This window comes from Wyeomyia smithii, chromosome 3, assembly GCF_029784165.1.
Source record: "Wyeomyia smithii strain HCP4-BCI-WySm-NY-G18 chromosome 3, ASM2978416v1, whole genome shotgun sequence".
NCBI lineage: Eukaryota > Metazoa > Arthropoda > Insecta > Diptera > Culicidae > Wyeomyia > Wyeomyia smithii.
In genome coordinates, this window is record NC_073696.1 from 35,905,087 (window position 1) to 35,917,699 (window position 12,613).

The following is a 12,613-nucleotide window of genomic DNA, read 5'->3' on the forward strand; positions in this document are numbered from 1 at the left end:
AAATGACAAATTGACAAAAATGACAACACTGAAAAAGTTGACGAAAAAGCAAAAATGGGAAAAACTACAACAATGACAAGTATGTAAGTAATACAGGTCGGACTCGATTATCCGGAATATCAAAAATTTTCTCTTTCCGGATAATGGAGTTTTCCGGATAATCGAATCACACCAAAAACTCTGAAATTTTGCGAATAACGAACACAAAATAAATATTTAATTTCTTTATTTTTTTTTATGACGCAGTGGCGTAACCAGAAGTTATTTCTGAGACGAAAGGGGGTAAAATCTTGAGAAGCAAAAAAAAAAAAAATTGGACATTGATTATTTTCACTAAACTCGAACATGTCCCAAACATACCAGAAATGACTTAAATGGTAACAAAAATGCCAGAAGGGATGGTGAAGACGAAATTTCGGAATTAAAATAAAAAGGGACACCAAAAAAATAAAATTCCGGATAATCGAGTCTAAAATTCCGGATAATCGAATTCCGGATAATCGAGTTCCCGGGTAATCGAGACTCCGGATAATCGAGTCCGACCTGTAAAGACCAAAATGACAAAAAAAAAACAAAAATGACAAACACAACAAATATGACAAAAAAGCACAAAAAAGCACAAAAATAACAATAATGACAAAAACGAAAGAAAGACAAAAAAATTTAAAATTAGCAAATATGAAAGTAATTGTTAGAATGATGTTAAAAAACTAGGACGATAAAAAAACAATTTAAAAAAAATAAACTAATATGACAAAAAATACGAAATATGATCAAAATAACAGAAATAACATCATACATATAGGCAGGGCCGGATTTAGACGGTGGGGCCCCGGGGCAAATTTGTTTGTGAGGCCCTCTTTTCTAAAAACATTTAGAGGTAACGTTCTGGAAGGTGACGAGCCAATGAAAAATTCATAGATATCAATATTACAAAAATGAGAAAAAAAAACAATTATCCAAAAACTAGGATGATGAAAACAACTAAAAATAAAATTAACAACGGAAACCAAAAAATAAACAATATAAAAGAAAAGACAGAAATGAGTAAAGTAATAGCAACATGAGAAAGATTAGAATTTCAACATAATAGAAATAACAAAAATTATCATTCAAAAGACCTAAATAAACAAACGTGATGAAAAAACAAAACTACAGGAAAGACACCACTGACCATAAAAGCAGAAAATAACAAGAATGATGAAAATGTCCAAAATTTAAAAATATCAAAATTGCTGAATTTTTGCAAAAATTAATCGAGTTTTAAAAGTTAATTACGGTACAGCGATTGCGAAAGTTACAAAAATGATATTATTGATAATATTTGTACAAAAAATTATATCTAGAAGATCGGAAAAAACAGAAGCGAAAAATAATGGAAAATTGATAGAAAAATATACTAAAATAGTATAAAAATCATTGTATGACAGTGTATGAAACAGTGAAAAAAGTACAAAATGAAGCGTTTGATTAAAAGGGAAGTTTCTATCAATTCAAAACAGTACAAAACATATTCTTAAATTAACAATTCTTTTATCAGAAGAAATTTAACAATGAGTGAGTAGAATTATACAAAACAAGAGAACAACACAATCAGAAAACAACAAATGATGGTAATGGTTAAACAAAAACAACACCCGAAAATCGAAATGACAAAAATGTCAGAAATCATAGAAATGACGAAACATACATTAAATGTCAAAAATTATGGTAAAGACAAATATGACAAATGACATAAACGATAATAATTACAATATTAGCAAAAATGCAAAAATTACACCGGTTACAAAGTCATAGAAATAACAAATAATGCGTGAATTACGCTTATGACAAAATTGAAAAAGCCAAAATAAAAAAAAAGTTCAAAATGACAAAAGCAACTAAGTTCTTGTTGTTCGTCTTCTGCGACTATCCATGAATCATTTTTTGCCTTTCTCCTAGGAAGGTATAGCAATCACTTGCAGAACCGAAAGTATAAAAGTGCTCCAAAGGGCCGAATGGCATATATCACTCGACTCAGCTCGCCGAGCTGAGCATTTTCTGTATGTATGTGTGTGTGTATGTGTGTGTGTGTGTATGTGTGTGTGTGTGTGTGTATGTGTGTGTATGTGCAGATTTTTATTCTCTCTCACTTTTCTCAGGGATGGCTGGACCGATTTTCATGAAATTAATTGCAAATGAAAGGTCTTGCTGCCCCATAAGACCCTATTATATTTCATTGTGTTCGGATTTTTAGTTTAGAGGTTATGTATCAAAATGTAAAAATCATGAAACATCATTATCTCAAAAACTACACTACCGATTTGAACAAAATTGGTTTCAAATGAACGGGCTACCTAAAAAACCCTTAACTTTTGAATTTTATGAAGATTGAACGTGTGGTTCAAAAGTTATGAAAAGAAACGTGTTTTGAAGACTGTTTAATCTCACTCATGTTTCTCAGAGATGGCTGGACCGATTTTCATAAATTCAGTGTCAAATGGAAGGTCTTGTTGCCCCATAAGACCCTATTGATTTGTTTTGCAATCGGACTATTACTTTGCCTGTTATGTTTGAAAATGTGAAATCCAACTATGAAAAGTACACAAAATTGGTGTAAAATTAAAAGACTAGCTGCCTCATAACACCCTATTGAATTTTACTGTAATCGGACTGTAACTTCGTCTGTAATGTACCGAAATATGGAAATCACGAAACTTCATTATCTCAGAAACTACACAACCGATTTGATTAATATTATTATCAGATGAGCGGGCTAGTTAAGGGTTAACTGATGAATTATAATTGAACACGTGGTTTCAAATTTTGGCTGCCCTATACGTTCCCATTTCATTTAATTATAATCGAACTTAAGCAACCGTTATGTATTAAATTGTTTATAAAACAACGAAAGTCTATTATCTCGAAGATTACATGACTTATTTAAACATAACTAGTGTCACACGAACGAGTCATCTTTCAAACTTACAAATAAAAAAACTTCATAACAATTTGATATGTGGCTCAAAAGTTATGGAGAGAGAAGAAATTCAAAGACTATTGAAAGCTATACCTGCTTTGATCGATATATCTGGCCTCAACATAATTTAAATGTGGTATCGTACTATTTGAACGTTCCAAATTCATTGATTCCTTGAGATGTGTTTAAAATCTGCAAATGCACAACGAATCGGCCATAGGATATGATCAAGGTCAAATAACAAATCGTTTGAAATGATTGGTTTTATCGAAATGACAACATCACCGACTTTTGGCTTCTGTATATCGCCTTAATTCTGAATATATTCATATTGGGTGGTATTCGGTCATTTTCAACAGATTTTCTGGCATCAATCTAACACCGGAAGTACCCATATTGGGAGGTATTTAGTTATTTTGATTGTTTTCCAGAAACTAAAAGTGGTTGTCTTTTAATTCAAAAGTGTGTCCAGGGTCAATGTTTGGTTTCTATGCATCATCTCGATTACGGAAATACCCATATTGAGTTTTATTCGGTCATTTTCGACTGTTTCCTAGAAGTTGCCATTTTGCAATTCAAAATGGTGCCTGAGGTCAATTGTTAGCTCCTTGCCTCATTCTGGTTCCAAAGATACTCATATTGGATGGCATTTGTTTATTTTAGGCTGTTTTTCACAAACCGGTAGTCGCCATTTCGGATTTCAAAATGGTATTTAAGATAATTTCTGGCCTCTATGCGTCATTCTGGTTGAAGAAACAACAATATTGGGTGTTATTCGATCATTTTTGGCTGTTTTCCAGAAACCAGAAGTTGACATCCTACAATTCATAATGGTGTCTGAGGTAAATTTTTAGCTTCTTGCAACATTCTGGCTCCAAAATACTCATATTGGGTGGTATTTGGTCACTTTGGGCTGTTTTTCAGAAACCGAAAGTCGTCATTTTTGACTTTAAAAATGCCTGCGAAATCAACTTCTGTCATCTTAGCGTAATCCTGGTTCCGAAAACATTCGTATTGAATGGTATTTGGTCATTTCCGGCTGTTTGCCAGACACCGGAAGTAACCATCTTAAAATTCAAGCTTCTGTCCATCTTTCTTGTTTCCGGAGATACTCATATTTAATGGGAATCGTCCCTTTCAGGCTGTTTTCCAGAAACCGGAAATTCCCATCTTAGAATTCAAAATGTTGTCTGAAGTCGATTAGTGGCTCCAGTGCATCATTACGTATTACGTATTTGGTCGTTTGTCGCTGTTTTTCCGAAACCGAAAGTCGCCATTTTGGATTTCATCATGGCATTTGAAGACAATTTCGATCGATTTTAGCCCCTGTGTATCATTATAGATCCAGATATTATTATATTGGGTGGAATTCGGCCATTTTGGCTGTTTTCCAGAAACCGGAAGGTGCCATCTTACAATCCAAAATGTTGCCTGAGGTCGATTATGGAACAAATTTGTTACCACTAAAAACATTCTCATGCCAAATATGGTTCCATTTAGTTGATTAGTTCTCGAGATGTGCAGAAATTTGTGTTTCATTTGTATCCCTTATAGAAGAGGGAAGGGGGTGTCAAACCATTATGCACATATTTGTTTCCTCTAAAAACACTCACATGCTAAATTTTGTTCCATTTACTCGGTTAGTTCTTAAGTTGTGCAGAAATTTCTTTGTATGGGACCCCTTCCTTCCAGAAGAAGGAGGGGTCTCAAACTATCATAGGAACCTTATCGGCACCAGAAACCCCTACATACAAACTTCACGTCGATCGGTTCGGTAGTTTTCGAACCCATATGGATCAGACAGACAGACAGACAGACCGGCTTGCATTTTCATATGTATAGATTACAACATCAATGTTTTAGAACCTAAAGAGTGAATATACATTTATTGGATTGAAGCGTTAATTAAATAAATTTTTACAAACAAAAGTTTGAATGAGAAAGGCTGGGTCTGACCGCTAGGTGGCTTAATTTAGGTTTTTCATCAATCATCAAAATGAAACCCTTACTTTTTTGCTGCTGTACCAGTTGTACATAGTCGTAAAACCAACGCACAATGTCTTTTGGCTTTAAATCTTAGGGAAACCATTTTCCATGTTTTTGAATCATTCCTAAAGCTCGCAATTGCTTGAACACGGACTTCTAATATTGAAGTAAGCTGTTCCTGCGTTTGGCATGGATTTTCATCGAGCAATTTCTCCAGTTCAACGTCTACGAAGGTTTTCAGTCTTTCTTTACGTAGAATCAACACAAACATACGAGATTTAGAGCGACGTTTTTTTTATCTTAGACTAGCATTTCCGCTAACTTTTTTTAACTCTCGTTGCACTTCAGCCGTCGTTTACTTTGAATGGAATGAGAAAAGTTAAACTTTTCGCAAATTACGAATATTTGTTACAAAATCAGACATTTTCACACAGCTTAAAGTATATGACATATGATGTGTCGAAATCGACCGGCCCTTTCTACTGGCGCCATCTGTCAGCAAGTACTGAAAACTTGATCGAGAAATTACAAAAAAATACAAACTGTACAAACAAATAACAAAACGCGTAACGAATTGTATCAAAGGTGTGAGTGTGTTTGTGTATGTGTGTATGTGCGTGTGTGTGTTTGTGTGTGTGTGTGTGTGTGTGTGTGTGTGTGTGTGTGTGTGTGTGTGTACAAGCTTTCATGCAATCCTTCATATGGGAAGCTAAATGACGGTTACTTTTGACAGTCACTTTCAATCTATGAATTACAATTTTGGAAGTAACAAAGATATCATTTCAAAACTGCCTTTTGCCTGTGCCCTACTCTTATCTTTAGCAGCATTGTTTTAGTGTTCACTTCACTTGTGATTCCGTAGTCCTAATCACACAATAAACATTAGTTTTGTTTGCGAGCCGATGGAGAGTTGACTCTGCACTTTTAAAAGCAGTGTTGCAGACCATACCGGATTATACGATTGTACCGTAACAAAAAAGATGCAGAATTATAACACTACACGAAGGTGACTGGAATGAAAATAATACAGAAGTAAACAAACAGAAGGCATTTTCAAACAAACATACAAGCAAACCTAGGCCAAACCAAAATAGACACTGACAGAGTATAAAACAAAATAAAAAGGTCCTTCACTCTTGTTATACCGAAGATGAGAAAAAGTCATGCATATGCTAAAAGTGCCAAAACATTACTAGTGCAAAGAAAAAAAACCACTATCAAACAAGGAAACGAGAACATACAAAAACAATATCAAAGAATTTAAAAGCACCAAAGTTACAGTCTTTACTAGACCTTCATCGATTTTTAGTCTATGTGCACTTCCTAGACGCTGCTTATTAATTCTTCCTTAAATCCACCATATTCTGCGATACTACCCAGAAAGTTCCATAGGCCCCAGTTTTTACAGTTTGGTCGGTTAATACCTTTAATAAAACATGATACAGTCAGGTTTTTTTTACGTGGTTTTTTTACGCGGATTTTTGAATTACCGCGGTTTTTTTTTACGCGATACCGCGCTAATTCAAAAAAATTTTCACGAATTTCCGAATTAACGTGGGTTTGGAACCAGAAACGTTTAGGTGTTTATCTAGTGAAAGACATAGTCCAAAAAATACTCTCCGCCCACCGATAGATCCGGAATGACCGTCAAAGAGGACAATTAAATACTGTATTAAATACTGGTTCTAGAGTGTCTCGGGTTTTTTCTAAAGCCCTTCTTGCTGGACTACTTTACGCGGATTTTTAAAAAACGTGTTTTTTTACGCTGATTTTTAATTAACGCGTTTTTTTACGCGGATTTTTGAATTAGCGCGGTTTTTTTACGCGGATTTTCGAATTAACCCGGTTTTTCTTACGCGGTTTTTTTTACGAGGTACGTATCCCCCGCGAAAAAAAAACCTGACTGTATTATTATCGGAAAGCCAGAGGCGGAACATTATGCTTTCTATACAGTGCAACTAATCTCAGTGCAAAAAACCCGTGGTGAAATAAATATGAGAATAAATTGATTGTTCTCTCTGTAGAGAAAGCGAAAAATCGCAAGCCACATGTTCGAATCGCTTGCCAGATCATAACCTTTTTAACGAATATTTCCCATCGCAACAATCATTTCCGCTATTTGTACACTCTTCCCAATCGTTTCCAGTGCCAAAATTTGGCCCCGGCTGTGTTCGTGAGCCTCTTACATGTGTCTCATCTTTCATCAAGATGTACTGGTTTGGATTATTTTAGGTACGCTTAAACATTTGCGACTACTTCTCGATGCACTTCTTAATAATAAAAAATTGCCACTTCTTAATCAATAAATCTATGTCTTCAATTAGTCGTAATAATCGTAAACTTAACAAACGGAATCGTTTTGAAAAAAAAATTTAAAATGTCATATTGTCAATAATTAAAACATGCTCGAAAAACATGCCGAGAAGATTAAAAAAATCCTTAAAATGAGAGTTTCAGACAATCCTCCCACCTCCAATATGGTCGTGAGTAATGTTCATAGTATTTCATCGCTATCGACCTGCATTCGAAAGAAATTGATTTCTCAGTCATTTCTTTAATCACCAGCGGGCGGCGAGATTGCATTATTATCATCTTCATGCCACCACCAGATTAGCGAACGACCAAGAAGCAAGAAGTTAGACGGAAGTGTTAAATGCCATTCTCGCAATGATTACTATCTGCTGCTGCTGCTGCTGCATGCGCTCGCTCGCAAGCAGGCACAGGGCGTCGTCATAAATCATGAAACTTATGCAATTTATCTGCAAGATTGTACCTACTTCCCGTTTCTGCAGCAACCGTTTCCTCTCCTCCGTCAGCAGTACCGGTGATAGAGCGGAGCTCGTGCATGATCTTGATAGCCCCGGTGATGACGGATGCTGTCAGAACGACTGATGCTGTGTTACGCCAGAAACGTCCGAATGATAAAGGAGCAAAAGTTCACTTGCGTAAAGCCCATTAAGGGTATTTTCCTGGTGGTGAAAACGGTGGAGTAAATCTTGAGAATTATAGCATTCACGCATTTAGGATGGGTGCAATACAATTCTTTCAATTGAAATGTTTATATAAACAGCCTACCCTGTCGACATCTTAAACGACCTCGTATTATTCAGAACTTAAACTTCAAACAAAAGTTGAAAAGAAGACTCTTTATTTCTCGTTTCGCCATGTTCATTCATTCGATATAACACATTGCACAATATTATGAGATAAATTATCTATTCAATAGCATAGTCAAACTACCGCGTCCAGCATTGCAGGCGAAATTTCCCATTACTCGTTTCTTTGAAGCTGCATCCCTTAGAGGTTGTTATTTATGTACGAGCTGCAGAGCGAGTAGTAGCTGGGATCTCATAAAAAGCGTATTATCCCCAGCTTCTTCTTCAGCGTCAAATTAGAGCTTACTGGCTGATTCCAGTACTCCAAAAAGAGAAACATTTCGTCCTGCCTGCCTGTTCGTTGGGGTGAAAATCTTTTCCGCCGGACAGCTTCTCGTCCAGGCAAGCAAACAATTATAATCGAAGCACACAAAAAAAAAAACACTTACTTGGTAACACAATTTAATCGCATTTACGGTGCGAGCGCAAAGTCTCTTTGGCCTAATCACGGCAAACGATGGGTACAAACTTTCCGACAATTCTTCATGTACACGGAAAGCAATTTTCTTCGACCCGTGATGGTTCTAAGATATAAATCGCCGTTTTTCTTTTTTTTTTCTTTTTTTATTCCACAGCCGCTGGATCGGGATCAACCGAACGGTCGACCGCAGTGGCGCTTCACCGTGTTCGCCCAGGACGAGGGCGGCGAGGGTCTGGTCGGCTACGCGGACGTGCAGGTCAACCTGAAGGACATCAACGATAATGCACCGATCTTCCCGCAGGGTGTGTACTTTGGCAATGTCACCGAGAACGGCACCGCCGGGATGGTGGTGATGACGATGACGGCCGTCGATTATGACGATCCGAATGAAGGTGAGTTTTTCCTTTTGCTAGTTTTTTAATATTGAGATTCGAGTGACAGGTGTGTTGTAGAATGTGTTTTGTACCGGGGGTTAATTATTTGATGAAGGTCGAAAGCGACGAGCTACCGTAACACATGGAGTTAAATCAGATGGAAACAGTATTTGTGTTACAAAATGATCACCGTCACACATCCACTAGTAGATTCAGACTCAACGTGGTTGTTGACTTTAGCTTAGACTTGACCATCAGTTTTGTCTTCATCTTATCCTTCGCCTTGTTTTCGTTCAAACCTTTGACTAGGCATATGATTTGAATTTAAATTTAGCCATTGATTTTTCATTTAATTTGGTCCTCGACTAGGTTTTTGATTTGGCCTTTGAATCGTCTCTTGTTGTGGTTTATGGTCTGGCTTTCAACTTGGCTTTCAATTTGAGTTTATTTAATCTTTAATTTGACTTTTAGTTTGGCGTTTGATTTGACCTTTAATTTGGCCTTATATTTGACTATTAAATTGGTCTTGGCTTTAATTTGCTAAATGACTTGGACATGTTTTTGGTCCTCACCTTATCACTTCACTTGACCTTCGTTTAGAACTTTGAATTTGTTCATTATTGGGCCTGAACTATGATATGATTCGACATTCAACTTGGTCTTCAAGTTGGCATTTGATTTGGCGTTTTAATTTGAATTTTGACTTGGTCTTTCTTCTAGCCTTCGACTTGATTTTCAACTTTGATATGATGGACTATGATTCATATTTAGTCTTCAACTTGACTTTGAGCTTAGTTATATACTTGACCTTCGATTGAACCTTAATTTGTTTATTTGCATAAAATTCATCTGACAACACGTGGCCTTAATGATCTAATGTGAACTACATAGAATATCACATGCTACTAAGAATACGCTGGCGAAAGGTTTTTTTTGACACGTTAAAATCGAACAAGTGGTACAAGTCTTGGAATCCCTAGATGATTCAGTTGACACCATTTGGTGAAGCTGTAGATTGTAACAGTCGTCTAACTTGCGGATGACAAGGTGGATTTTCAAATCATCCGCATTGCTCACCACACACCCGTTTGGTAGAATCAATGAGACATCGTTGAAAAAAAGAGCGAATAAAATTGGTCCTATATGACTACCTTGAGGAACACCACACTGCGAACTAAATGTTGTCGATCTAGCCGACCCTATTTTTACGTATAGCTTCGGCTTGTCAAGTAAAATTTTAGCCAATCACAATATCTACTCGAAAAGCCGAGACGTCTATATTTGGCAACTGGATTTGGTCTTTAGTGAGATCTTGCACCGGGTCAATAAAATGACCATTAACTTGGGTTTGTATTTGAACTTGAAAACGGCCAATAACATGTTTTTTAATACAACCTAGTGCATAGACTGCAAATTGATCTTATAGTTTTTTTTTAACTTTACCTTTATTTGGGTCTTCACTTTCATATTGGCCCATGATTTAACCTTCGACTTGGTTTTGAACTTGGCCATTAACTTTGCCTTAAACTTGCCCTTCAAATTGGTCCTTAACTTAGTCTTCAACTTTGCCTTCAACTTGATCTTTAACTTGGGCTTAAACTTGGTCTTAAAAGTGATCTTCAAGTTGGCCCTCAACTTATCCTTCACCTTGGTCTTTAACTTGGTTTTTATCTTTGTCTTCAAATGGCCTACACAGTGGCCTTCAACTTGACACAACTTGGTCTTCAAGTTGGCCTCCGAATTGGCCTTTAATCTGTCCTTCAAATTGGTCTTAAACTTGGTCTTCAACTTGGCATTCAACTTGGCCTTTAAGTTGGTCATTAACTCGGCCTTCAAACTGGCATGGGCTTTAAATTGTCCTTCAACTTGGCCTCCTAATTAGACTTCAACTTGGTTTTCAACTTAGCCTTCAACTTGATTTTCAACTGAGCCTTTACCTTGGCCTTCAACTTAATCTTCAACTTGTACTTTAAACTGGACAACAACTTGGCCTCCTAGTTGGTCTTCAACATAGTCTTCTACTTGGCCCTAAACTTGACCTTCAACTAGGCCTCCAACTTGGTCTTCTACTTGGTCTTCAAGTTGACCTTCAACTAGCCCTTAAACTTGGTCTTTAACATGACCTTTAACTTGTCCTTCAACTTGGCCTTTGACCTGGCTCTCAACTTGGTCTTCAACATGGTTCAACTTGGCCTTTACCTCGGCCTGCAACTTAGTCTTTAACCTGTATATTAAATTGGCCGTCAACTTGGCCTCCTAGTTGGTCTTCAACATAGTCTTCAACTTGGCTCTAAACTTGGCCTTCAACTAAGACTCCAACTTGATCTTTAATTTGGCCTTCAACTTGGTCTTTCACTTGTTCTTCGAATGGCCTTCAACTAGGCCTACAACTTGGACTTTAACTCGGCCCTAAACATTTCTTTCAACTAGGCCTTTAACTTGATCTTCAACTTGGCCTTCAACTAGGCCTTAAACTTGGTCTTCAACTCGGGTATCAACTTAGTCTTCAACTTGGCCCTAAACTTGGCCTTCAACTATGGAGGCCTAGTTGGTCTTGGTCTTAAATTTGGTCTTAAAGTTGGCCTTCAGCTTGGTCTTCAACTCGGGCATAAATTTGGCCTTCAAATTGGTCTTCAATTGGGTTTAAACTTGGTTTTCAACATGATCTTTAACTTGGCTTTTAGCCTGGCTTTCAACTCTGTCTTCAATTTGGCTCAACTTGGCTTTTACCTTGGCCTACATCTTAGTCTTCAACTTGGCCTTCACAGTGGCCTTTAATTTGGTCTTCAACTCGGTCTTTAAACCGGCTTTCGACTTGGTTTCAAACTTGGTCTTCAACTCGGATATCAACTTGGCCTTCTACTTGTCCTTCAACTCGACTCAATTGAAGCTTCAACTTGGGCTTTAAATTGGTTGGTGTCCTAGTTGGTCTTCAACATAGTCTTTAACTTGGCCCTGAATTTGACCCTCAACTAGGCCTCCAACTTGGTCTTCAACTTGACTTTCAACTAGGCCTAAAACTTGGTCTCAAATTTGGTCTTCAATTTGGCCTTTAACTTGGCCTAAAACTTGGTCTCAAATTTGGCCTTTAACTTGGCCTTCAACTTGGTCTTCAAATTGGTCTTCAATAGGGTTTCAACTTGGTTTTCAACATGACCTTTAACTTGGCCTGCAACTTGGCCTTTAGCCTGGCTTTCAACTCGGTCTTCAATTTGGCTCAACTTGGCCTTTACCTTGGCCTACAATTTAGCCTTCAACTTGGCCTTCACATTGGTCTTTAATTTGGTTTTCAACTCGGTCATTAAACCGGCCTTCGGCTTGGTCTTCAAATTGCACTTCAAGTTCATGTTGTCCATCAACTTGGTTTGAAACTTGGTCTTCAACTCGGATATCAACTTGGCCTTCTACTTGTCCTTCAACTTGACTCAATTGGGGCTTCAACTTGGGTTTTGAATTGGCCTTCAACTTGCCCTCCAAATTGACCCTAAACTTGATATTCAACCTGGCCTTCAACATAGTACTCAACTTGACCTTCTACTTGACCCAACTTGTTCTTTGAATTGGGATCAGGCTTTGTTTTGCTCATCTTCATCTTAAAGAGAAAACGGTTTTCTCCCCTCTTAACAACTGTGAGCTCACATTCAATGTGCATCATACCATCTGCTGTAGAGAGAGCGCAGAGTAATAGTTTCTCTGACGAAAAAAAAGCAAAAACCCA

The 12,613-nt window shown here is 37.2% G+C and overlaps 1 protein-coding gene across 3 annotated transcripts in view; it reads left to right on the plus strand.

The window, feature by feature from the left end:
* LOC129731065 (neural-cadherin) overlaps positions 1 to 12,613 on the plus strand; it is a 393,666-nt gene that overhangs the window by 324,921 nt on the left and 56,132 nt on the right. For all 3 annotated transcript variants that reach the window (XM_055690805.1, XM_055690804.1, XM_055690806.1), the window contains one exon: positions 8,676 to 8,913. In XM_055690805.1, coding sequence (XP_055546780.1) covers positions 8,676 to 8,913 — 238 coding nt within the window. The remainder of the gene's footprint in view (positions 1 to 8,675; positions 8,914 to 12,613) is intronic.